General features: G+C 46.4%; 2 protein-coding genes across 6 annotated transcripts in view; one reads left to right on the top strand and one right to left on the bottom strand.

The window, feature by feature from the left end:
* The window catches only part of LOC120928225 (hydroperoxide isomerase ALOXE3-like), a 347315-nt gene that overhangs the window by 77942 nt on the left and 242197 nt on the right, over window positions 1-27176 (bottom strand). The window lies entirely within an intron of this gene.
* LOC120929270 (hydroperoxide isomerase ALOXE3-like) overlaps window positions 12808-27176 on the top strand; it is a 127591-nt gene continuing 113222 nt past the window's right edge. For 2 of the 5 annotated variants that reach the window (XM_040340592.1, XM_040340589.1), the window contains exons 1-3: window positions 12808-12921; window positions 24143-24314; window positions 26096-26300. In XM_040340592.1, coding sequence (XP_040196526.1) covers window positions 24168-24314; window positions 26096-26300 — 352 coding nt within the window. In that variant the 5' untranslated portion in view covers window positions 12808-12921; window positions 24143-24167. Of the gene's footprint in view, window positions 12922-23580; window positions 24315-26095; window positions 26301-27176 lie in introns of those variants that run through there. The other 3 variants (XM_040340591.1, XM_040340593.1, XM_040340590.1) reach the window with 3 other exon arrangements.

Below are 27176 nucleotides of genomic sequence, written 5' to 3'. Positions count from 1 at the left end.
TGGACCTTCGCTCACTGCTTTGTTTCTCCAACTGCACCCCTAGACTGCATCAAGGTAGCTTAAAACGCCGATCCCAACAGCAAATCAGCGGCTCCTTCGGGGGTAGCGCTACATCTGTATAAGTAGAGAAAACAGTACATGAAACTGACATCATACCTCATATGGAACACCATAGAATCTAAACCAGAGTGGATCATAAAAACATGGTGGACAAATTCTCCATAGTGGCCATGCAGACGAGCACCAGATGAGGGAGGTCCGGGTTTGCCTACAAGAAGTCAAATGTGGTTATTAGACCGACATTCGGGCGAAAGCTAGGATGGGTGGGAGGGGAGAGAGAGAGGTGCACATACTTTTATATATATGTTATTTACACTAACTGTCTGAGTACTTAGGCCCCATGCACACGAGAAGCAAATGCAAACTCATCTAAACACAAGTTTTCAAACGCAAAAACCGGCGTTTAAAACGCCAGTTTTTGCCGCGAATTTCGCGGCGTTTTACCGCGATTTACCGCGTTTTACCGCGTTTGCGTTTATAAGCATTTGGTTAAGAAACATCATAAGACCCTCCCTAAGCTCAAAAAACAATATTATTTAACCATTTCAGCTATTTTGTGAGACCAGAGCAGCTGAGAGAGCAGCAGTGTACGTGTATTTAGCGTGTCACTTGCCACGTCACCTGGCCACGTCACCTGCCACGTCAACTGGCCACGTCACCTGCCAAGTTGTGAATTGTCCACTTGCCACAGCACCTGGCCACGCCACCTGCCACAAGTTGTGGATTGTCCACTGGCCACGTCACCTGGCTATGTCACCTGCCACGTCACCTGGCCACGTCACCTGGCCACGTCACCTGCCACAAGTTGTGGATTGTCCACTGGCCACGCCACCTGCCACGTCACCTGCCATGTCACCTGGCCACGTCACCTGCCACAAGTTGTGGATTGTCCACTTGCCATGTCACCTGGCCACGTCACCTGGCCACATCACCTGCCACGTCACCTGGCCACGTCACCTGCCACAAGTTGTGGATTGTCCACTGGCCACGTCACCTGCCACATCAACTGGCCACGTCACCTGCCAAGTTGTGAATTGTCCACTTGCCACGTCACCTGGCCACGCCACCTGCCACAAGCTGTGGATTGTCCACTGGCCATGTCACCTGGCTATGTCACCTGCCACGTCACCTGGCCACGTCACCTGCCACAAGTTGTGGATTGTCCACTGGCCACGTCACCTGGCCACGTCACCTGCCACATCACCTGGCCACGTCACCTGCCTCAAGTTGTGTATTGTCCACTTGCCACATCATCTGCCATGTCACCTGGCCACCCCACCTGCCACAAGTTGTGGATTGTCCACTGGCCACGTCACCTGGCCACGTCACCTGTCGCAAGTTGTGGATTGTCCACTTGCCATGTCACCTGGCCACGTCACCTGCCACATCACCTGGCCACGTCACCTGCCACAAGTTGTGGATTGTCCACTGGCCACATCACCTGCCACGTCAACTGGCCACGTCACCTGCCACAAGTTGTGGATTGTCCACTGGCCACGTCACCTGGCCACGTCACCTGCCATGTCACCTGGCCACATCACCTGCCACGTCAGCTGGCCACGTCACATGCCACAAGTTGTGGATTGTCCACTGGCCACGTCACCTGGCCACGTCACCTGCCATGTCACCTGGCCACATCACCTGCCACGTCACCTGCCCACGTCACCTGCCACAAGTTGTGGATTGTCCACTGGCCACGCCACCTGCCACGTCAACTGGCCACGTCACCTGCCACAAGTTGTGGATTGTCCACTGGCCACGTCACCTGCCACATCAACTGACCACGTCACCTGCCAAGTTGTGAATTGTCCACTTGCCACGTCACCTGGCCACGCCACCTGCCACAAGTTGTGGATTGTCCACTGGCCACGCCACCTGCCACGTCACCTGCCATGTCACCTGGCCACGTCACCTGCCACAAGTTGTGGATTGTCCACTTGCCACGTCACCTGGCCACGCCACCTGCCACAAGTTGTGGATTGTCCACTGGCCACGCCACCTGCCACGTCACCTGCCATGTCACCTGGCCACGTCACCTGCCACAAGTTGTGGATTGTCCACCTGCCATGTCACCTGGCCACGTCACCTGCCACGTCACCTGGCCACATCACCTGCCACGTCACCTGGCCACGTCACCTGCCACAAGTTGTGGATTGTCCACTGGCCATGTCACCTGCCACATCAACTGGCCACGTCACCTGCCAAGTTGTGAATTGTCCTCTTGCCACGTCACCTGGCCACACCACCTGCCACAAGTTGTGGATTGTCCACTGGCCACGGCACCTGGCCACGTCACCTGCCACATCACCTGGCCATGTCACCTACAACAAGTTGTGGATTGTCCACTTGCCACGTCACCTGCCTCAAGTTGTGTATTGTCCACTTGCCACGTCATCTGCCATGTCACCTGGCCACCCCACCTGCCACAAGTTGTGGATTGTCCACTGGCCATGTCACCTGGCCACGTCACCTGCCGCAAGTTGTGGATTGTCCACTTGCCATGTCACCTGGCCACGTCACCTGCCACATCACCTGGCCACGTCACCTGCCACAAGTTGTGGATTGTCCACTGGCCACGTCACCTGCCACGTCAACTGGCCACGTCACCTGCCACAAGTTGTGGATTGTCCACTGGCCACGTCACCAAGCCACGTCACCTGCCATGTCACCTGGCCACGTTACCTGCCACAAGTTGTGGATTGTCCACTTGCCATGTCACCTGGCTACGTCACCTGGCCACATCACCTGCCACGTCACCTGGCCACGTCACATACCACAAGTTGTGGATTGTACACTTGCCACGTCACCTGGCCATGTTACCTGCCACAAGTTGTGGATTGTCCACTGGCCACGTGACCTGGCCACGTCACCTGCCACATCACCTGGCCACGTCACCTACAACAAGTTGTGGGTTGTCCACTTGCCACGTCACCTGGCCATGTCACCTGCCACAAGTTGTGGATTGTCCACTGGCCACGTCACCTGCCACAAGTTGTGGATTGTCCACAATGCAATGCAAGCAATTACATTTTTTATGTTTTTTTTTATGGTTTTTCATCATTTGCCATCATTTTTGAGATTTCTAATGTAAAAAAATAGGTCACCTTTAAAAACGCCTATAAACGAAATCGCGGCAAAACGCCGGTACCGCGATTTGCCGCGATTTGACGCGATTTGCCGTGATTTGCGTCTAAAACGCGAAAGCTGAAAGCGTCTGAACCCAAAATTTTGGGTTTGGAAAAACGGCCCTAAACCCAACTGCTTTGAAACGCCCAAAAACGTGATTGTGTGCATGGACACATAGGATAACATTAAATGTGTTCAGGGGCAGTTGAAAAAAATGCCCAAATGCCTCTGAACTCGAGTTTAGCAGCGTCTCGTGTGCATGGGGCCTATTTATTTTATCAAATACTAGCTGAATACCCGGCATTGCCCGGTCTTCCTATCTTAACCTTTTGGGGAGGAAAATCATAGTAATATAAATATACCCATCTTTTATATAAGGGTGTAGGTAAGGGTTAATTTAACTGCCATATATTTTTATTTGGCATATAAGTAATATGTGTACCAGGTATTATTGAAATATCTCCAGGCGTACAGAAGTTATGTGGGAACATACATTTCCCATTGATTTGCATGGGACTTTAAACAAAAACCCTGACCCTCACAAATGGGGGTAGTTAAGGGATAAATTAACTATCCTATAGTTTAAGTGGACATGTTGGAAGGCTGGACGGAGGCCGGCCTGTGTTTGTAGGCGGAGTCTGGGGGAGTACTTATCCTCCCTTCTCTGCCGGGTCCAGCGTCGGTCTCTTTCCTGTGGATGTGCGTCACTTCCGCCGCGACCGCCGACGTCATTTCCGGGCGCCAACCAGCGTGGAGGGAGCTGAGATCGCGGCTCCAGTGCGTCTCCAAGCCTCGAGGGCTTCAGGTATTCTGAGGGGGGGGGGCCGCGACCAGCATTGGGGACTGGCGTCCCCTGCTTACATTTCACCTGTGTATTCGCCTCGTGGCAGCGGGGGGGGGCCGCCTGGCTGACAGGGGGGGCTGGCTGACGGGGGGGGCCTGGCTGACAGCTTTCATTTCAGCAGCCACAGGGGAAACCCCGGGAGCCTCACAAGGGGGGGGGGGTATCATACATGTCGCCAGTTCTGGCCGGAGGGGCTAGGGGCCAGGGGAGGGGGGGTTCCTGATATCTGCCTGCATTTGTGTTATTCATCTGGCTTGTCATTGATGTTATTGGTTGACTGCTGACCACCCTGTGTCATGTATTCCCCATACAGATTTGCAGTCTTGGGAGGGGGGGGGGGGTAAGATCGGTCTCAGTCAGTAGTGGGGGGGGGCAATTCATCATGGTCATCTGGCACGACCACGCGATTATCTCGCAACAGCCGTGCGATTTGCCTTTGATCAATGGTCATACGTTTGTCAGATAAAAACGGTCATGCGATCTGTCTGACGAAGCGGTCATACGGTTTGTCCGATGTATCGATCATGCGATTTTGTCTGATGAACAGTCATGCGATTTGGTCTGATGAACAGTCATGCGATTTGGTCTGATGAACAGTCATGCGATTTGTCTGATGAACAGTCATGCGATTTCGTCTGATGAAACAGTCATGAGATTTTGTCTGATGAAACAGTCATGCGATTTTGTCTGATGAAACAGTCATGCGATTCGTCTGATGAAACAGTCATGCGATTCGTCTGATGAAACAGTCATGCGATTTTGTCTGATGAAACAGTCAGGCGATTTGTCTGATGGGAACGGTCAGGCGATTTGTCTGACAAGATGGTAATGCGATGGGGGGGGGGGGGGGGGGGTAACTGCACGGTTGCCGTGCGCAAAACTACCATCCGATTTGTCTGGTCAGGACGGTCTTGCGTTTGGCTTGGCAGATCGTCATACCATTGGTCTTCAGGGTTTGTCATGCAACATGTCGGCTGTACGTGTCGTAAGTCAGGTTCGGGGGAATCGCATGCGATCTGTCAATGGTAAATTGTCATGCGGCTTTCACTGATAGGTCGGTCATCTTCAGTGTGTCGGACGTGCGGTTTTTTCATTGATCAATCGGTCATGCGTTTGCTTCAATCTTACAAGGAGGGCAGTTGCCACCTCACTGGGCATTTCGGGTGGGGGATGCGGTCGCTTTAGGGCGGCAATTTCACATCGTTACCACATTCATTTCTGTTGTCTGGTTATACATTTCTTGCGCTCATTTCTCCGTTGGTACATGGTATTAACTCTTTCAGGTCGGATTACAGTGTCTTCCCGGTGTCAGCTGGTACGTATTTGCTCGCTTTTAGGGGTATAGTTAGTTTTTCCAGGTCCATATTGCTTTCTGGTTCTGTCACGTCTACAGTTCCGTACAGGCTGAGGGTCATTAATTGATTGTTGGACCACAATCTTCTCGCCGTACATCTCATGTCTGGTATGGCACCATCATTTCTCATTTATACATACCCACCACGCTCCTGTGGGTATCGTAGCCCTGAGTGTTCGTTTTTAATCACCTGTTGTCGCGCTGCAGGTCGCTCGGGCTCACTCATTTCACTCATTTCGTTTCATCATTTCAGGGTCGGGGTCCCGCTTGGTAGATCACGCGCTATTTCCGGCCACCTAGGCTGTCACGCATTTGGGCTGGCTGAGGGGCGAGGGCTTTCATGTTATTCTTTGAAGTTTGTCTCTTTAGATTTCGGTATGTCTCAAGTGGCTGATAGCGAGGACTTCTCGTTCGTCCCGCCTACACCGCCTCGCGGGGGTTCGGAGCTCGGAAATTCACCATCCTTGAGAAGTTGGACCGTACCCAGACTCATGGCTGAACTCCGCCGCAAAGGCATTCCTTTCCCCTCTTCGGCTAGGAAAGCAGAACTGTTTAGGCTATGCTTCCCACCCCTGTCACAATCATCTCCCGCCACCAGCGCTGAGCATGCGACGGTGCATAACGCATTGGTACAGGTCCATGCGCTGCTTAACACACTGGCTACCTCCATGGTCCAGTTGCAGGAAAGGATGGAGGTGATGGAGGCCCGGGCCGTGGCTAATACAGTAATACCAGCCTCTACCGTGGTGGATTCAGCATCCCCAGCGTTAGCGCTCCCAAGCCCAGCCGCAGGTAATGTCGCTACTTTCCCTTCAGCGGTACCATCTCCGTCGGCTGCCCCACCTGTGGTATCTCCAGCCCATTTCATCCCGGCCAACATCAAAAAGGACATCTTGGAGGGGAAAGATGTTAACTTGGCCTCCCTGCTCATAGCGGCTCAGGATGTGTCGGAGAACAAATCTTTTTCTTGTGGGGAGGTATCTGTAGTTCTAAAGACCAAAGACCCCAGGCTGAGTCGAAAACTCAGTGTATCGGAATTTGTGCTGGCTTTTGGTATTTTTAGGGATATCATCTGTGCTGTTAGCCCAGGTAGAAGGGAGGAGTTGGACCTTTATCTTCATAAGGTTGTGGATCTGGCCCATAAATACGGTGGCACAATTTTTTATGATTACCACCGATCCTTTGCGGCTAAGGTGGCAGCTACCTGGGCTCAGTTCCAGGTGGTGTCATGGTGGGGGGCCATTGACATGGAGCTATTTTGCAGACACTTTGCTGGTCAAAAATCCCCGGTATGTACCAGCTGCCAGTCCTCGGCTCATACCACGGCCTGGTGCTCCAATGTGGAAGCCTCCAGTCAGGTAGGGCCCTCCAGGCAGGTGGCAGGGGGGTCTGCTGGAACCCTGGGGCAGGTGGACAAATTGGGTAGACCCATACGATACCTTGGGAAAGCGCAGCTGTGTAACAACTACAATTATGCAGGTTGCAATTTCAACCAGTGTAGATTGTTGCATTCTGCGCTAACTGCTTCAGGGCCCACCCCAAGTCCGCCTGCTTGATCAAGCCAATTAGCACAGCCTGACTAAGCCGAGTCAACGTTTCTTTGCTAGGGGATCTCCTTGAGGACCACCCAGCACCAGCAGTCAGGCAGTTTTTGCTGGAAGGGTTTTCTGCAGGGTTTCATACTGGCCTCATCACCCTGCCAACAGAAACTTTCGAGTGTAATAATTTAAGGTCTGCAGAGAACAACCCAGTGATGGTCGACGAGTTGCTTCTAGCAGAGCTGGCCAAGGGGTTCCTCATCGGCCCCTTTTCATCATCCCCCTTTTCCATGTGGAGGGTGAGCCCCATCGGGGTGGTCTCCGGCAAATTTTCTAATAAATTCCGTTTAATTTACGATTTGTCTGCGCCTCATTCCTCTCATATTCCTAGCCTCAACTCACTCATCCCCTCCGAGGAATTTTCACTAAAATATGCATCTGTTGACTTGGCTATCCAACACATCCTACAGTTGGGTAGGGGTGCTTGGCTTTCCAAAGCGGATATCACTGACGCCTTTAAACTACTTCCCATTAGTCCGGCCCTCTGGCAGTGGCATGGTATCAAATGGCGAGGGCAGTATTTTTTCGCTACCAAATTAACGTTTGGTTCAAAAAGCAGTCCGTTTTTGTTTGACACCTTTGCCCGGGCATTGCATTGGATCCTGGAGGACTACGGTAGTTGTCAAAGGGTCATTCACTACCTTGACGACTTCCTGTTGTTGGAAGACCCTGGGCGCCCACCCAGGGATCTGCAGGTGCTTACGGGTTTATTTTCAGGGTTAGACGTCCCGCTAGCAGCTCATAAAATGGAGGGCCCAGCCAAGGTCATCACCTTCTTGGGGATCACGCTGGACTCTGAGCTTATGGTCGCTAGCCTGCCCTTGGAGAAGCTGGCCAGGATTCGTCAGGTCATCCATCAGTTTGTCCGTTCCCCGGTATGTTCAAAAAGGGACTTGCAGTCTCTTTTGGGGATGCTCAACCATGCCATGAGGATCATTCCTCAGGGCAGGGCGTTTGTGTCCAGGTTACTGGCTGTGCTTCCCCAGGGTCAGGATTCGGACTCCCCGGTCAGGTTGCCAAGGGATGCCCAAGCCGATTTGATCATGTGGGATCAGTTCCTCTGTCGCTGGAATGGTATCTCCATGTTCATCCCGCAGCCTTCAGAGAATTCCCCTCGAGTTTTTTCAGATGCTGCCGCTTCGGTCGGGTTTTCCGCCATCTTTGGTCAGCAATGGTTAGCTAGTCGCTGGCCCCCAGAGGTGTCCCATCTGCCAAAATTTGCTCTCACTTCTGCATTGTTTGAGATTTACCCGATCCTGGCGGCGGCAGTCACTTGGGGCCCTGGCTGGGCAGGTAAGTCAGTCATATTCTTTACGGATAATTTGGCTACAGCCAGAATTATCAATAAAGGCAGGTCAGGATCCCTTTTGATCATGTCATTTATGCGCAAGCTGACTTGGCTGGGCTTGTCGTATAAATTTCATTTCCAGGGGGAATTTATTAGGGGAGATCAGAACGGTGCAGCAGATGCCTTATCTCGGCTCAACATGCCACAATTTTTCTTTCAGCATCCGGCAGCAGATCGGACGGGCCAGCCAATTCCCCCCTTGGCACTGTTGGTCATGGATTAAGTTTTTTCCGGTCTCAGGCGGTCGAGCTGGCCAACAGGTCGTTGTCCAGGAACACGCTGAAGGCATACACCACGGGTTGGAGGGTTTTTCTCAGATTCATGTCTCTATTTCCGTGTGAGGGTCCCACAGATTCTTCATACTTCATGTCGTTCTCTGCTTATTGCCATAGTGAGCTAACCTTATCGGCCAGAACCATCAAGACATATTTGGCAGGGGTTCAGCATTTCAGGTCCCTACAAGTGCCGGACAGGCCGTCCATTTTTGCTGCTCACCCTCTAAAAGCCGTGCTGAGGGGTATCCAGAGAACTCAGGGGTCCTCACGGTTATCCCGTCAACCCATCACCGGGCAGATTTTCCGCGACCTGTCGGATATTCTGTCCTCTTCCCCTTTTGGTATGGGTCCCAGCTTGGTCCTTAAAGCTGCCATCCACCTCAGTTTCTTTGGGTTCCTCCGTCCCGGGGAGGTGGCCAGAGCCAGCTGCCATGCTCCAGTTTTGCTCAGAGGGAGTCTGACCAGGTTTCCCGAGCATTACGAGCTACAGCTCCCCAACAACAAGACCAGGCAGATTGGTCAGGGGTTTGTGGTGAAGTACTATCAGACTCACAATCGCTGGTGCCCGGTTGAGGTGCTCGACTCTCTCTGCAGGGTATTCTCAAACTCACCCCGGGATAGTCCGTTGCTCCCCTTTCCTGCGCATCCTATCACCGCCAAACAATTCATTGGGCACGTCAGGATTCTTCTTGCCAAGCTGCATCTGAATCCAGGGCGCTTTTCCGGACATTCCTTTAGAATTGGGGCAGCGTCCGCAGCATCCAAGCAAGGGGTCCCGTCATACATCATCAAGCACATGGGTCGCTGGAGTTCCTCCTGCTATAGTAGATATATCCCTGAACCTCACTTGGAGGTGCGTAGGGCGTTTGCCACCCTGTTGGATTAAATATACTCTGTTTTCAATAAAGCTTCATTACCTATCTTGTGTCTTTTGCCCTCTTTTAGGCGTACCGTCCAGCTAGGCCAAGGCACGCCACAGGCCTTGGTGGTTGGGGTCACTACGTATTACGGGTGAAGATTCTGACTACAAGTTGGAAGGCTGGACGGAGGCCGGCCTGTGTTTGTAGGCGGAGTCTGGGGGAGTACTTATCCTCCCTTCTCTGCCGGGTCCAGCGTCGGTCTCTTTCCTGATTCCCACCCTCCCGGCCCCCCTTTTCAGGTATAGGCTTCATTATTCATTTCTCATATTCTCATATTCAGGGTATGCCCTCTTTTAGGCGTACCGTCCAGCTAGGCCAAGGCACGCCACAGGCCTTGGTGGTTGGGGTCACTACGTATTACGGGTGAAGATTCTGACTACAAATAAGTAACATGTGACCAAGTGTTATCGAAATATGTACAGCCGTTTGGAAGTTATGAAGTAACATGTATTTCCCATAGAGTTGAATGGGACTTTAAAGAAAAACCCCGACCATGGCAAATGGGGGTGGGTAAGGGTTAAACCACCTATCCTATGTTTGTTGCTGACATATAAGTAACATGTGTGCCAAGTTTCATGTTAATATCTTTAGCTGTTTGGACGTAATGCTGGAACATACATACATACATACATACACACACACACACGTTGAGTTTTATATATATAGATGTATTTATAGTATGTGTGCCTATCTCTCTCCCCTCCCCCCCCATCCTGGCTTTCACCCGAATGTCAGTCTAATAACCACATGTGACCTCTTGTAGGCAAACCCGGACCTCCCTCATCTGGTGCTCGTCTGCAGGGCCGCTGATAGGCCAGTACAGCTGGCCCAGTTGTACCGGGCCCGGCAAGCAGGGGGGCCCGTCAACCTGAACAAAATAGTAGTTAAATGTGAAAAAAAAAAAAAGACGATCAGGGTCCCTTAACATCGTCCACCACCAAACAGCCGTTTAACCGCACCGCACCAACCCCCCGTTCCCCCCCTCCCCTGTACATTTTCCTTTTTTTTTATTATTATTTGCTATATTCATTCTTATGTGGCGGCCGCGGCAGGGGAGGGACTATTTCTCGTATTTCGGGCGCGGAAGAACACCTCATCCGCGCCCGCTCCTCATGCCATGCTGTCTCAAGTCCCGGCCAGCGCGTCCTCTGTAGTGCCGTCACCTATTTGTGAACAAATAGCAGTGAGGCGACTGAAGGAGAGCAGCGGCGGCAGAAGATATCAGCACAGGCATCCCATGATGATCATCTGGAATAGTTTGCGGGGAGTCGGGGACCCTCAAGTCCAGGCAGCAGCAGGATCACCAGGAATACTACGTGACTCCTTGGGCCCAGCCAACAAATTTAGACACAGGTCAGGTGTGTGCTTGCTTGGGGGGGGGGGGCGAGGTGGGCTTCAAGATCTACTACCAGTATTGTTTTGTAGCATGGTACCTGTAGTAACAGTGCATTACTCTAGTTGCATTGTTTCTGGTAATGGCACCTATACATTGTGGCATGGGTGGCTTTGTCTGCCCATAGCACGTGCTGCCTGCAGAGACAGTGCCACCCAAGCCGCCAAATGGCCTATGCCGTAATGTGCTGCAGACAGTGGCACCCAATACGCTAATGCCATAATGCATGTGCTGTCTGCAGAGACAGTGCCACCCATGCCGCTATGCCGCCAGTGTCTGCAGCACAAAATGCCATTGGCGGCATGGGTGGCACTGTCAGCAGGTAGCACATGCGTTATGACATTAGCGTCATGAGTGGCACTGTCTGCAGCACATTGCGGCATGGGAGACAGTGTCACCCATGCCACCAATGCTGTAATCTACTGCAGACAGAGCCACCCATGTCGCTAATGCCACAACGCATGTGCTGCCTGCAGAGACAGTGCCACCCATGCCGCCAATGGCATTAGGCGGCATAGTGAGCACTGTCTACAGCACAAAATGGCATTGGCGGCATGGATGGCACTGTCAGCAGGCAGCACATGTGTTATGACATTAGTGTCATGGGTGGCATTGTCTGCAACACATTACGGCATTGGTGGCATGGGTGGCACTGTCTGCAGCACAATATGGCATTGGCAGGCGGCATGGAATGGGTGGCACTGTCTGCAGCACAATATGGAATCTTGGGAAGGGCCAGGGGCGGAGCCAGGGTGGGGCTAAAGGAGGGACCAGGGGCGGGACCAGGGGTGGAGCTGAAGGGGGCCCCGTCAGGTAGGCTGTACGGGGCCCCATGATTTCTATCAGCGGCCCTGCTCGTCTGCATGGCCACTATGGAGAATTTGGCCACCATGTTTTTATGATCCACTGTGGTTTAGATTCTATGGTGTTTCATATGACGTATGATGTCAGTTTCATGTACTGTTTTCTCAACTCATACAGATATAATGCCTGATCAAATATAAATATTTAATATAATGATATAATGTACTAATAACGTTGATTTTTGAAATGCACCATAGATATCAATATATAACCCCTGAAGAAGATCGGTACGATTTAAATGATCGAAATGCGTTGGAATCCATATGTGGCAGCCAAACGGTTTACTGCATATGTTCATTGTGAGATATAGATATCTATATGTGAACATCATATATCAATTGCATACCAGAGCTCTTAATGTTATCCCTGTATGTATTGGATCCATTTTTCCTCATTCTTTTATGTACAACAATTTTTGATACTTATTAATAAATACATTTATAAAAACTTTATTCAAGAGTCTACAATTTTTTCAGCTGCGCATAAGCCCCTGGGAGTCTCCTTCCCCCTTTTTTTCTAATAGTATTGGGCTAGCAGCAACAATTTGGACATTAGAAGTTGGGTACCCTATTTTTGAAAATGCATGTTATATGCCGATAAATACGGTAGTCACTTGGCATCCTAGCAAAACCTTTAATGGAACTTACTGACAAAGTTCAGGTGACTGTAATCAAAAAGTACAGGAGCAGAGACCATTCAGAATGGGGCATAATGGAAGATCTAAAGTACATAACTTTAGTTAACCCACTGTACACTGCCATACACTGTTCATACCTGAAGGTAAGTAGAATGAAACCTTTAAAATAAAAAGTCTGCACTTACAGATCTAGACAGCATATATGGAAAGGCAAAAAAAGGTTTGATATAGCTGGCTGGCTTAAACAGATATTGTGCTAGTCAAGAATGCTTATTTAGAGTATCGATCTACTTAGATAGGTCGCTGGCTTAAACAGATATTGTGCTAATTAAACATGCTAATTTTCAGTATTGATCTACTTAGATGCATCTAAGGGCATGGCAGTTAACAAACTGTTAATTATAAAAGTTTATAGGGGGTGGGTTGTCACACCCCTTTATCACGACCTATAAATACTTTTTCCGATCTATGCATGCATTCTACTCTTCATTGTGCTGTGCAGGTGAGTAACCAGACCTTGTAGATAGCTATAAAATGTGGTTTCATATGCCTATTTAAAGTATAGGGTGACTTTGAAGGTTTTTTTTTTTTTTGTCTGATTGTGTGCAAAGGGTTTTATGACATATATAGATTCACTGCCATAACCATTGTACTAAATGTCTCAGATGCTATATGTGCATCCTTATAGTACGCAAATCTAAACAAACTGAATATTTTTTTTGTTTACAAACTTTTATATTGGGTACACAAAAGAAAACAAGAGTGGTACAGAAAGTGGTGTCGTAATTCAATAGAAATGCATTACATAAGGTTTGGAGTTAAGAAAAATGATATTAATCTATACAATTAATGAATAAGTACAATACAATGGTGGACTGATATGCTAATAGAAGTATCCAATATATTTAATAAACTTCTCAAGATTTTTAATAAACTGTGATAAGGAGTATTATTCTTCGGGGTTGAAGAAATGTTTAGAATGGGTGAACCATGGATTCCATTTCTTCTCATATATGTGATTTGTGTTGTGTAGGGTGTGAAATATTTTCCCCATGAGGTTATTATTGTTTATGCGTATCTTCAATTAGTTTTATCTTCCACTGCACACTGTGTGCTTTGGATCTCCCTAGCTTCCGCCCTGAAGAAGGAGGTGGGGGGGGGGGGTGTGATGTCAGTGTTCCCAGCCCTCCGCCACCCTGAGGTGAGCGCACTGAGCTAGTCTAGTCTGGAAGGGGAAGTTGGCTATATACTGGAAGTTGGCTATATATAATATATATATATATATATACTCACACACAGTAAAACCTTGGTTTTGAGTAACATGGTTTGAGAGCGTTTTGCAAGACAAGCAACATTTTTTAATACATTTTGACTTGATATACAAGCGATGTGTTGATATAATTCGTAACATCAGGTCACAGCTGAGTGTGAAATAGAAAAGAGGCGCCTCTAAGGCCTCGTACACACGACGGGACATGTCCGGTGAAAACGGTCCGCGGACCGTTTTCAATCGGACATGTCCGCTGGCGGATTTTGGTCTGATGGCTGTACACACCATCAGACCAAATTTCCCGCGGACAGCGAACACGGTGACGTGGCCGCGCCGTCGCCGCAACGATGACGCGGCGACCCTGGAAGGTCAATGCTTCCACGCATGCGTCGAATAACTTTGACGCATGCGAGGGCTTTCGGCCGAGCGGACATGTCCGGTGAGTCATACAGACGACCGAACATGTCCGACGGACAGGCTTCCAGCGGACATGTTTCTTAGCATGCTAAGAAACATTTGTCCGCTGGAAACCTGTCCGATCCGCCGGAAAATTGTCCGGTCGGCCGTACAGACGACCGAACATGTCCGCGGAAACTGGTCCGCGGACCAGTTTCAGCAGACATGTTCGGTCGTGTGTACGAGGCCTAAGTGTAGCAATATGGTTACATTTAATGAAGGTACAACATTTAGAAACTAACAAAGTTGATGATTAAAACAGGCACATCTAAGTATCCATGTTAAAGCTGTCCACATAGACCACTTACCTTTGTCCCTTCCACGAGTGGTTCAAGCCTCACTTTCAGATCGCTCTACTGCAAGGCAGTCTTTTCGGTCACAATTGCAGACTGACAGCGCTGAGAGCCGACGGAGAGGAGGATGATCTATGTGGATCAGTTTACCCCAGATCCCTGCATACTTAGATGTGCCTCTTTTAATCATCAACGACGTGAGTTGCTAAATGTTGTACCTTCATTAAATGCATAGGCGTGCGCACAGGGTGTGCCAGGTGTGCCTGGGCACACCCTAATCACCCTGTGCTGGGCAGATTCCCCCAGCTGCTTGGCTACAGAGAAAGGGACTGGGTAATCTCTGTCCTCAGTCTCTTTCTTTGTCTCAAAAGTGAGACATCGGGGGCCTGTTTAGACCCCTAATATTTCACCAAAGTCCCCAATGGGGAACCTAGAAATAAAAATGACTGTATAAAAATATTCTAAAAAATAATGCAATTGTAAAAATGTAATAATAAAATAAAAAAAAAAAATTAACTACTGACACCAACCTCTGCCCTACTGACCTAGTCCACTGCTCTACCGATGCTGTACATTGCCCTACTGCCACAATATATTTTTACACACACACATGTGTGTTTGAGCTTTGGGGTGCACACCCTAATGCAATAGGCTGTGCACCTATGATTAAATGTAACCATATTGCTACACTTAGAGGCACCTCTCTTCTCTTTTATACTCTGTAGCTCCTGCTGGAATTTGCTTCTAATCCCCTTGTGGAGGCTGTAATTTGTGGATGGACATATTATGGTTAAACAACCTATCACATTGCTATAATCATGTTATATGGACTATAAACTGAAAGACTTATGAATAAATGGCGGCCAGGCGGCGTGCTTGGATACGGGTCTGGTATGGATTGTGGGGGACCCCCACGCTATTCTTTCGGCGTAGGGGGTTCTCCTTGCAATCCATACCAGACCTAAGTGCCTGGTATGCCCTTGGGGGGAACCCATGCCGTTTTTTTTATTTAAAATTTGGCGTGGAGTTCCCCCTCATGATTCATACCAAACGCCGCGGCTAGAATTGGCGGGAATCCAAGTCGGATCCCCGTTGCTTCTATGACGCGCTCCCTGGAATGTACTTTTTCTATTCCAGCGAGTGCGAGATGTCGGTACCATGTCGCAGAGAATCAGCGCGATGCCATCGTGCTGGAAACACATTCTCGGCGACAGGTATTGTAACTCACAACACACATTATCATCAATAGAACTTCACACAATACAGTGTCAATTAGCATAACACAATGAAAAGGTCTTTAGAAGCCAAACTAAGGTTCGTTTACATGACTGTAGCAGACTTAATTACCCCCTTAACAGTCTGTGTTCCCACATGAATGAATCACTCTATTGACCGGTTGGGTTTAGAATCAACAACCTGTAATATTTCAAGATATCCTGCAATACATTGTGAATTATCATTACTGTCCCATCTCATGTAATCCGAGATATACTTTCTCATTCATCCTATGCCCCTAGTGGACATAGGATGACCCTAGACACAAGAGTCATTGATGAAGCTGAAACAGGAGTACCCCACACCCTGCAAGAGCCTCTGGGTCCCACGGGCCTTCCCGTTACATGTCTCCCCTTTCGGCAGGAGACTAACACAGGAGGAGACCCCAGACGGGTTGACTCCAAAGTTAGTCCATAGTTCCATTCCTCCAATGCTGGTATCCACACAGTAGCCCAAATAAATTGCTCCAAACAGAGCATTACTCACCCAGCCAACCTCTGCCTCTCTCAGAGAACATGCCTGCCGCTGAGGAGAGGCCTGGACTGGCCCTTCACCCTGGAGTCCTTTCAGCCACTGGAGAGAAGACAGGATGACTGGGCTCAGTTCATCATGCTGTTGGGGATCTGGGCCAACTGCCCCCCATCCCTGGGGTATACAAGTGGAGACTGAAGTCCCATCCACGTTAACCCCTGACCGTTACAGGTATTAAGAACATTATAAAAGAATGTATGAGAAAGGCAGCTAAAGCTGAAGAATCACAATAATTAAAATCACACAAGGGAAGGGGGGGTTTGTATATGTGTGTGTGTATATATGTATGCACATATAGACTTCCCCCTTTTTTTTTCTCTCTTGTTGGGAGGGAAAGGGTGAGGGAAGAGGGGGGGGGAAATATAACACACATTTAATTTAAATTACGCCATTTAGGCATCAGAACCACGATACACTAAGAGACGGGCGAGGGAGGGGGGGAGGAAGGGGAAAAGGTAAATCGTTTTTTTTTTTTTTTTTTCTTCCTCGTTGGAAGGGAAAGGGTGAGGGAAGGAGGGGAAAAAAAGAAATATAACGTACATTTAATTTAAATTACGCCTTTCTTTCCTCGTTGGGAGGGAAAGGGTGAGGGGAGGGGGGGAAGGAGGGAGGAAGGGAAGGAAAAGGGGAAATACAACGCACATTTAATTAAAATTACGCCTTTCAGTCATCAGAATCACAAATTCACTAAGAGAGGGATGAGAGAGGTTGGAGGGGAGGGAAGGAAAGGAAAGGGTAAATGGGAGTTCCTTTTTTTTTTCTCTCTTTCTTTCTTCCTTCTCCCTTCTTCCCCATGGTATGTGGGGGAGGAAGGAAGGAGAAGAGGGGGGAAGATGTCTGTATGGTTAATATAGCCTGAATGACAACAAAAACCTCTTAAAATAACTACGGATTCCATATGTGAAAAGGCTAGAGATAAATAAGACATTGGTAAAAAGGTAAAAAATACCGCAAAGTCCATCACACGGATGAATGAAAGGGAAATTGTTTTTGGTTGATTTGGGTTGTTTTTGGGGAGAGGTGGAGTGTGGGATATGTTGGGTACTGATTATAGAACAGATACTATCATCAGTGAAAAAATGGATAAGCAAAGTGTCTCTCTACTCTTGTCCAGGTATGGATGGAATTTTGGAACAAAGGACAAGGTGGGGAGGGATAGGGTGGGAAGGGAGGAGGGAAGAAGGGTTGTTGTAAGAATGTTGTATGTAAATGTCCAGAGGTGTAGTTTAAGACTCCATAAGATACCCCCTTCTAAATTGAAAGGCATAGAGGATTGAATTCTAAATTTAAACAAGCTCTAATGTTCCAATATATAAGAAAATATAGCCCCCAACTGATCATACTCCAGGAGACGCATTAATTGGGGGAAAAGATAAAAACCTTAAAAAAAGCTTGGATACAAAAGGAATATCATGCCACTTATTCATCATATGATAGAGAGGTATCAGTTCTAATTAATAAGTCTTTTCCGGGGAAGGTGGAAAAAGCCCATATAGATATACAAGGGAAATATGTGATTTTGTTGTATACGATTGGACAGCAAAGATGCATTGTAGTAGCAATATATATTCCACCCCCTTTCTCAGTTGGAATTCTAAACGAGATAATGGGAAAAATTATCCAATATCTTCCAGCAAAGTTGTAGTTAGTTGGAGATTTCAATGCAGTGCTCTCTGTGGAGCTGGATAGACCAAGACCCCCTAGACACCACTCAGCTGACTTATATAATTGGGCACAAACGACAGGGGTAACAAAGATATGGAGGTGGAGAAATCCAGAAAAAATAATGTATTCCTGCTATTCCACTTCTTATAAAACAGCGTCCACGATAGATTTAGCATTTGCAGATCCTGCAATGTTGATAGACATTGCAGAAGTAGTATATTTACCGAGTGGTCTGTTGGATCATGCCCCTCTACTCATTACTATTAGAATTCCCAGCTCCAGGAATGCAGCATTGTGGAGGTTGTCCCCACAATGGGTGTTATATCCAGAAATAGCAGAAATCATGACAGCCATAATAAATGAATATTGGGAAAATAATGAAGGATCATCCTCGTGGATATAGTCTGGGATGCGTTCAAGGCATATCTACGAGGACAATATATTTCAAATATTGCAGCAGTAAATAAAAAAAAGAAGGCTAGAGCACAGGTGTTACAAATACAGGTAGAATGTAATAAGGAAAAATATAGTCAAGACTCAAATGATTCCAATTTTGATTTAGTGATGGCTGCACAAAGGGAGCTACAGCTGCATATGGAGGAAATAACTAGGCTGGAAGCACATAAAAAGAGGCAAAATATCTTTGAACAAGGAGATAAAAGTGGGAGGTTCTTGGCCAGATTGGCACAACAAGATCACCAAGCTACAACTATAGCAGAGATAGAGGTGACAGAGGGAACAAGAGTAAAGCAACCCGATGAGATTCTGAGGGCCTTTAGTAGCTATTATAGTGAGTTGTATGCCTCTTCTCTCCCGTCCGACTTCCAACCGGGGGCCATGTCGGACCTATTGGACCGGGTGGCCCTCGGGGTGGTTGTCGGATAGGGAGAGGGAGGCCTTGGTAGATCCAATCACAAGTGAAGAGATAGTTGGAGGAGAGGGTAGCCCTATATGCCCGATGATATGTTGTTATTTTTGAGTGATGCAGACCCATCTCTGAAGGTAGCTCTGGAGGTATTGAACACCTTTTCATTAATTACAGGACTTAAGGTAAATTGGGACAAATCATTGTTATTTGCTATAGACCAAGGAGCACAGGTTATAGCGAGCCCAGCCCTATCACTAAAATGGGTAACTGAATTTAAATATTTAGGCGTAATAATGACACGACAGGTGGAAGATTATAAAGAGTTGAATTTAGACCCGGTAATACAGGAGTATAGGAAAAAATTAAAGGTATGGGAGACACTCCCCCTGTATCTATTGGGGCGTATAAATCTAATAAAAATGAAGATTCTTCCCAGGTTGCTATATCTATTTAGAAATTCACTGCAATGTCTATCAAAAAAATTTTTTGTACAGCTGCATGATATGTTGTCTTCATTTATATGGCAAAATAAATCAGCCAGAATAAAACTAAGTACATTGATGCGCCCAGTGGTACAGGGGAGTTTGGCTTTCCCAGATTTCTATAAATATTACTTAGCAGCACAATTAGTGACAATAGGGAGGTGGTTAAACCCTGATGGATATGATCCCGCTACAATGGTGGAAGCTGCAGTGGTCCAGTCTGTGGAGGCACTGCAGGCATTGCCATTTCGTGGGTTAAAATGTAGGCAAGATCTAACGCCATCAATGAGGACAACAATAAAAATATGAAAAACTACTATGGCAAGAGAAAGGAACAGAAAAACAGGTATATCTCCGAATATGCCACTATGGAAAAGCCCAGAGCTTTCACATCTAGGTTCCGTACAAGACCCCAGGGCATGGACAAAATATGAAGTTACAAAAATATCACAAGTAATACATGAGGGATAGATACTCTCATTTAAAGGTATGAAACAGAATTGGAACATCCCTGAGAGTTACTTCTTCAGACATATGCAGTTGGTGCACGCCTTATCGGCCCAGTTCCCTGAAGGGATTCCACAGCTAATAGAATCAGATTTGGAACAATTACTGAGAAAAAAAAGGGAAAAAGGAATGATCTCAACTCTATATACCTATTTAATAAAAACAGATCCGTCAAATATGAATAAATTATGGGAGTGCTGGATAAGAGATATTCCAAATCTATCTGCAGAAAATTGGGGAGAGATATATCAATTTCCATTCCAGATTTTAGTCTCACTACGAGACAAATTAATTCAATTTAAAATAACACACAGGAGTTACTATACACCGTATAAAATGTTTAAAATATCTCCATCAAATTCTCAAAATTGTTGGATATGTGCGGGTTTTTCCGGGAAACTTTATCCACGTATTCTGGTTATGTCCGAAGATAATGGCATTTTGGAGAGAGATTTTGAGAACAATTGATAAGGTGGCGGCAGTCTCGCTTGACCTAGAGGCAGAGATCTGCCTACTAGGACTAGTGGAGGAAAATAAGGCCTCTATAGAAAGAAGAACACAGGTGGACCTGCTGCTCTTCTATGCAAGAAAAGCAATAGTCCTAAATTGGAAAAAGGTGGAAGCCCCTTCGTTAGCACAGTGGAAAAATCTAGTAAATAGTAACCTGTCACTATACAGGGAGACATATGATAACAGAGGAAATGGGGAGGAATATGAGAAAATATGGAAGAATTGGATAGAAAATGTTATGACGGCTTCAGGATAGGGGGATATGGAAATGAGAGAAAAAAACACACCAATGGATGAAAGGGATAAGGAAGATATCAACTGTAAAAAAAATGTAAAAGTATTAGAGTATTTTATGTGAATGTGATGAAATGATTGTAAATATGATTTTATAAGAACTTCTGAGCAAGTTTAACAATTCAAGCTGTGAAATGTGAAATGTATATATGAATATGAAAGAGGAAAATTAATAAAGAGATTTAAAAAAAAAAAAAAAAGATGAATCGACCGCTCAGGGGAGGACTGCTGATTGTGTATAGGATTTGGTGAGGGGGATTTGGTGAGGGGGCTTTGCCCAGGAACCTTTAATGTTTTTCATAGAATACCACATCCAGATATTGTCCACAGAGCTCCTAAATTGCCGGTGAAGTTAATAAAATGCAAAGCTTTGCTTCCAGGACATTGCGCGGTTGCTCTTAAAGGGGACACACCTTGGATATTGATATTATTTCACTGGGTGTGTACTAGAGGTATCGTAGGCTGGCCTGGGGTTCTCTTAAGCCACAGAACCCCACACACACCACAAGTTGTTGGGGAGTCTGTCATATTGTTACTTATTGCTTTCATTGATTGCATAGTGTTCCCGATTCCTGGGTACTTATACAGGTCTTGACTGACAAATGTTAACCTGAACTTTGCTTTTCTTTAAGTAAACTACAAACGGAACTGTGTTGTGTATTCCTGTGGAGTTGTTCTATTAATAACTGTAGCACCTGGTTATTTCAAAGTACTGGTGTTATTTAAATTTAGAGGGAGATCAGAGTGTTATTTAAACTCTGATTTGGTTAATGTGCTCAAACTTGGGTCCCTGTCTTAGCTTGGCTGTGCTGTGTTCTTCTAACCCCGGGACAGTAGGTGGCAGTAGTGGAGTCAAGGTTTGGGTGCTCTTCCCCAGCAGCCAAACAGGAGGGTTGAGCCTCGCTGTGCATGCTGGGGGAGGGTATTTATGGGGCAGACGCCATTAGTTCAGGGTCTTCTTCTTCTTCTTGGAGTGCGGCACCCACCTTTAGGATGTCTGCACCACGGTGCCCCGGCATTATGGCCTACCGGGCCAGGGGGTGCGTGCCACGTGGAGTTCCTGGTTCCGGGACCATGTTTTTCCGGAACAATTGAGCTGTGGCGGGTGGGGAGTCCATCTGAGGAGAGCCAATGAGAGGCTGGCGATCCAATAGGGTCTCGACAAACCACCGGGGATCGAGGTATCCGGACACTGAGAGGCTGGTCACCTGTCATTCGGTACCTGAAAGCAACTTGAAGGAGATCCAGGCGTAATTCTACTAAGGAGGTCCATCTCCACAACCACAATCAGGAGGGCCTGTGGCAGAGGTTTCTCACTGAATCCATTTCAGGAGGGTCTGTGGCAGAGACTTTTCCCAAAAGGTTCCAGTTCATTCCAGGAGGGTCTGTGGCAGAGACTTTTCCTTACAAGTTCGAGTGATACTCTGGCTGCCTGGTCAGTGAGAGAGGCCTGTCCAGGTACACTATTCCCACTCAAGCAGGAGTGGCGCAAGAAGTGCTACACGTGGGAGTAGGATTGTTTCCCCATTGCTACGCCTGAATTTGCTATTCTTCCCCTTTCAACTCTACTTTCCTCACCACAGGTTTTATTGTTTTTACCCGGCTGGGAAATAAAGAGCACAGCAAATGACACCTGTCGTGGACATTCCATTACCACTGCTATATGCACCATACACCCCTAAGACGGCGGAAGAGCCACGAGGTAAATGTGCCACCCAAAACAAACAAGCAGCTCCTCCGGGGGTAGTGCTACATAACATTGCTAGGTGTACCAGAGGGGCTGGAGTTGGGGTTGAAAGGCAGAGTAACGGACTGAACAAACATAAGCAGCTCCTTCGGGAGTTTTGTACACATCCAAAAATGGAACTTCGCTTTTCAGAATCCTTCCCCCCTCCGGTGTCACATCTGGCACCTTTGAGGGGGTGCAGATAGATGTCTAAGCCAGGTATTTGCTCCCACTTCTGGGCATAGATAGCGGCAGTAGCCTCAGATATCTATGCCATGTCCAGCCTCTCCTCCATCCCCCTGCAGTCTTCTGGAGACACACAGGTCCCAGAAGACAACAGGGACCAGTAAGAGAGTGCAGTGTGACTCACGCATATGCAGTAGAGAACCAGGAAGTCAAGCCGCAACGGCTTCGGGGGGCCGACATCGCGTGCGCCCTGGACAGGTAAGTGTCCATATTTTAAAAGTCAGCAGCTGCAGTATTTGTAGCTGCTGACTTAAAAAAATAAAAAACAATTCTTTGGACCTCCGCTTTAAGTCCCTGAAATAATTTTTAAGGGTGTTTCATCTTCCTCTAACTTTGTCAGAGACCACTCAGAGATGCTCGGCGACACTCTGAATGGAGTGTCTTCAAGCAGCTCCAAATGTCTCAGAGCGGCTCTGAGTGTCTCCGAGCATCACCGGCGGCCCTGCACCTCTGGCCAAATGCAGTAATACACACCCCAGAGGCTTGAATTATGCTTTTCTTGCGAGACAATGCTCACAAACCAAGTCAGGATTTAAAAACCAAAAAGCTTGTATTGCAAAACACTAGTAAACTGTGTTACTCGCAATCTTATTTTAGAGTTAATACCGTGCTAATGTTCAATCATAAACAAATTAAACTTAAAAAAATTGAAATAAAAAAGCTGCAGCTCGACTGACATACATACAAGGAACAAACAATAAAACCAAACAGAGCTGTGCTAAAATTATGATTTAAAAACATACAAGGTTGTCTCACATAATAAACAAATTACAAAGTCCGTGAGGTATAAGCATTGTTTTCATGTAAACATCAGTTTTTTGCCAAAGGTGAATCTCTTTAAGTTCATATATCAATAGCACCACAGTGATTCACACCACTCTAGTGTACACCACCACCTTACAAAATACACCCTTACCAGATGGCAAGCTATACAGGCTTGTGGCTATTGCCCAGCCAAGGCCTTGTAAGCTCAGATGTCTACTTGCAGATGGGGCTTGATCTTGGGATCTTGGGATGGATCACTGAAACTAAATGCTCCCACCACTCGTATCCGGTCCAATAGAGTCAAACAATGTCCCATTCAACAAAGATGACCCAAAAAAAGAATCTCACCATAGTGTAAGATTGTTTTAAACTTTATTAAATTTAAAAAGTATTTCACTTACACTCAGTAGGTTAAAAAATTGCAATGATATATGTATAGCTGGCTGGCTAGCATCAAACACCCATCCTTCCAGAATAACAAACAGCGTGGTGACGTCAGCATGTCCCTCCTCCTCCACATGCCTAAATTTTAAGCTTGGCTCCTGTACTCTATGTGAAAGGGCTTGTTAACCTGTTTATGACTGGAAAGGGGAAAATGTCAGCAACGGAAAAGGAAATGCTATGTACTGAGAAGATTGAAAGACCACACTGGTGCATATGAAAAACTGATATAGTATTAATATAAGTATGTATAAATCATTTTAGCCATATAATACTTTTCAGACACATGCCCGGTCCGCTGCTTAGTAACTGGTCACAGGTTTAGTTCCATTATATATGGTCTTAAACATTTAACTCAATGTTGTTCATAACTGACAAAATTCTTGTCTTTCAGAGCTGCTGATTCATCTCCTCAAGCCATGGCGGTCTACAAAATAAATGTAGCCACTGGGTCAGACATGGCTGCTGGCACCCTTAATAATATCTTTATTATTCTTGTGGGCGAACACGGAGAAAGTGAGAAACACCAAATATCCCGTCACTGGAGCCACTTCTTACCTGGGTCTGTGAGTATCTCTTAGTAGTGCTGACAACATTCGCTAGCTACAAATAGTTCCAGTAATTGTCCATATCTGATTAGACTGGATAACTCTTAGTAAGATCAGGTACACATTTGAGCTTCATTTTTGCACTGCACAAGTAATTCCAAGCATCGGACACTTAATTATTTTTAAAGTGTCAGTAAACCCACAAAAACTGTCAGTAAAATGTTGCATTACATGCTGTTCATACTCACTCAGTCACTATGGAATAAGTTTTCTGCATTCTGCAAAAACCCTGCTTGATCCTGCTGTTCACTGTCCCCCCGTCCTGTCTGTCATCACTGCAGTTTGAGATTGTGTAGACCCATCTTTGCGACAACTACTGATCATGCTCCAGTTTCAGTTCCATTCATTTCCTCATCTTTCTTATCTGTGCAACCCATGTGACTATAGAGTCACACATGTGGGCGCATACACTCCGGATAAGTGACAGCCCACTCCCTCCCTCCCCCTCCATGCCCACTAAACATCGTAACTCAATGGGGGCAGGATATCACATGTTCATTGATTGAGGCATCATTTCCCTGAAATTCTAAGCGCATACAAACAATAGAGACAGGCTAGAGGGGTTTGAAACAGGCTGTGTGTCGACAGAATAAAACGCTATGTACGGCAAGGAGATTAAAAAAAACAGCCGATTGTCATTCTAACAACTCGGCTGAATGTAATGTTAAATTTTTTTTTTGGGTGAACCCCCGCTTTAAATACATATTTTATGATGATTTAAATATTTATGTAATATCAATTATGTATTTTTCCTCTGTATTCTGAAGGCTGTATTTTTCTTTATACGCATGTGACTAGCAGCAGAGGAATAGAAGCTCCTCCTGCTGATGTTTCCATGCAGATGGGCTAGGAGAGAGTTAAGTCACATGACAGCTGTGCAATGTTTATTAAAAAAGTACTTCAATTTTTTATTTATTTAAAATAAGTAAAGTGCCATCATGCATATACATAAAGAGAAGGGATAATGTAATCAAAACAGTGTGTTTGGTATCACTTTAAAGGTAACAGTATAACCATACCTCCCAACATTTTGAGATGGGAATGAGGGACACCTACTTGCAAACGTATGTAGGCATAGGACACACACCCTGCCACGCCCATTAAAGGAGAATAACCCCAAAAAAGGGTTATTTAAATCCACAAGGGCTTTTTTTTACCACTACTATTCCTTAATATTGGCTTTTACATTTACAAATGCAGCAATTTAGAAATTTGATGAAAGGTTCAGCACTGGGAAACACTATTTGAAAGATAAAAAGTGCATTTTATATAAAACTATATAGATCAGACCAAAATGAGGGACACATGAGGGGGAAAGAGGGACAGGGGGGACATTGCTCCAAATCAGGGACAGTCCCTTGAAATCAGGGACAGTTGGGAGCTATGTATAACTGTACACATAAAACATCGTAGAGCTGGCCACTAAAGCATGACCAATGTTTAGGGTAGCCAATGATGAACATACAGTATATCTCTTTGATCATGGAGATTTCTTGTCTCTAGAGTACTGGGACCTGATGCAAAGCAAGGCTGGTATGTCAGCAGTACTGTGATGCATTCCTTTCCCTCTCTGGAGAGGGAGGGTAGAAATTATACCCACTTTCAATAACACTTATGTCAGTGAAAATTCATACAACCACCTATGGAGTCTGTATAGAGCACAATTATTGAAAGCGGCTTTAAGTATATCGCCTGCAAAAATTGGCCCATTGACTTGTTGACAACTTTCTCCCTTCCAGGTTACAGAATTTGATATAAATGTAGAAAAAGATATTGGAGAGCTCCTGCTTGTCCGCTTGACCATGGAACGCTACTTAAATTTTCTTCTAGATGACTGGTTTTGCCAGTATGTTAATGTGACCAACCCCAGTGGTCAGCTTTACCAGTTCCCATTCTATCAGTGGATATCAAAACCTGGCTCTGTAGAGGTCCCAGAGGGTAAAGGTAAGACGTGTTACTTAGTTTTCTGTGGAACTGTTCTCCATCCTTGTCTTTTGAGACTTATGTGACGATGACAAACACCACTGTGGGTTTTAATACTTTACCACCCAGCCCACCTCAATTTTTCTCTATTGGTTTTAAGAAGAGGTAAGAAGTTACGTTTGTAGATTAAATAGAGTCGTGGGGTAAGCCACACCCCGAGATATTTGAGTGCTCAAGCTTCCCATTTAAATGGACTATAGTCTTGTATACTTTTGATATAATCCCCTGGTATTGTGATATTCATCACTTTAGATTTTGTGTAATTTATTTTTAAATAAGATATGTAGCCATATAGGGAAAATTCCTTCAGCAGGGTAGGTATAAAGGTGTGCGGGTTTGTCAGAAAGAACAATAGGTAAGCAGCGACCTTGAACTCTCTGTTGGCCACCTTAAACCCCTGGATTGTTCTTTCGGCTTTTACCCTTCTGATGAATGGTTTGAGCAAAAGAATGAATAGGAGAGGCGAGAGGAGACAACCCTGCCTTGTACCATTCGTGAGGCTTACACTTCCTGACAAGGACCCGTTGATCTTTAATTTAGCAGACGGATTTTTGCAAAGAGCTGAGATCCAGGCCATCATATGGGTTCAGGCACCATAGATTAGATTGAGTGACTTGGTTTGATTGATTGTCTTTTGCCACTCTGCCTGGCATAAATCCAGCCTGTTCAGGGCCAATTAGGCCATGTAGCAGTGGCCTCAGTCTGTTAGCTATGATTTTTGCTAGTAGCTTGACATCCAAGTTAAGAAAGGAAATTGGTCTATAGCTGGTACAGTTTACTGGGTCTTCATTTGGCTTATAAATGACCGTTATGAATGCTGATAGAAAGGCTAGGGAA

Source organism: Rana temporaria, chromosome 2 (genome assembly GCF_905171775.1).
Source record: "Rana temporaria chromosome 2, aRanTem1.1, whole genome shotgun sequence".
NCBI lineage: Eukaryota > Metazoa > Chordata > Amphibia > Anura > Ranidae > Rana > Rana temporaria.
This window is presented reverse-complemented; position numbering and strand designations above follow the sequence as displayed.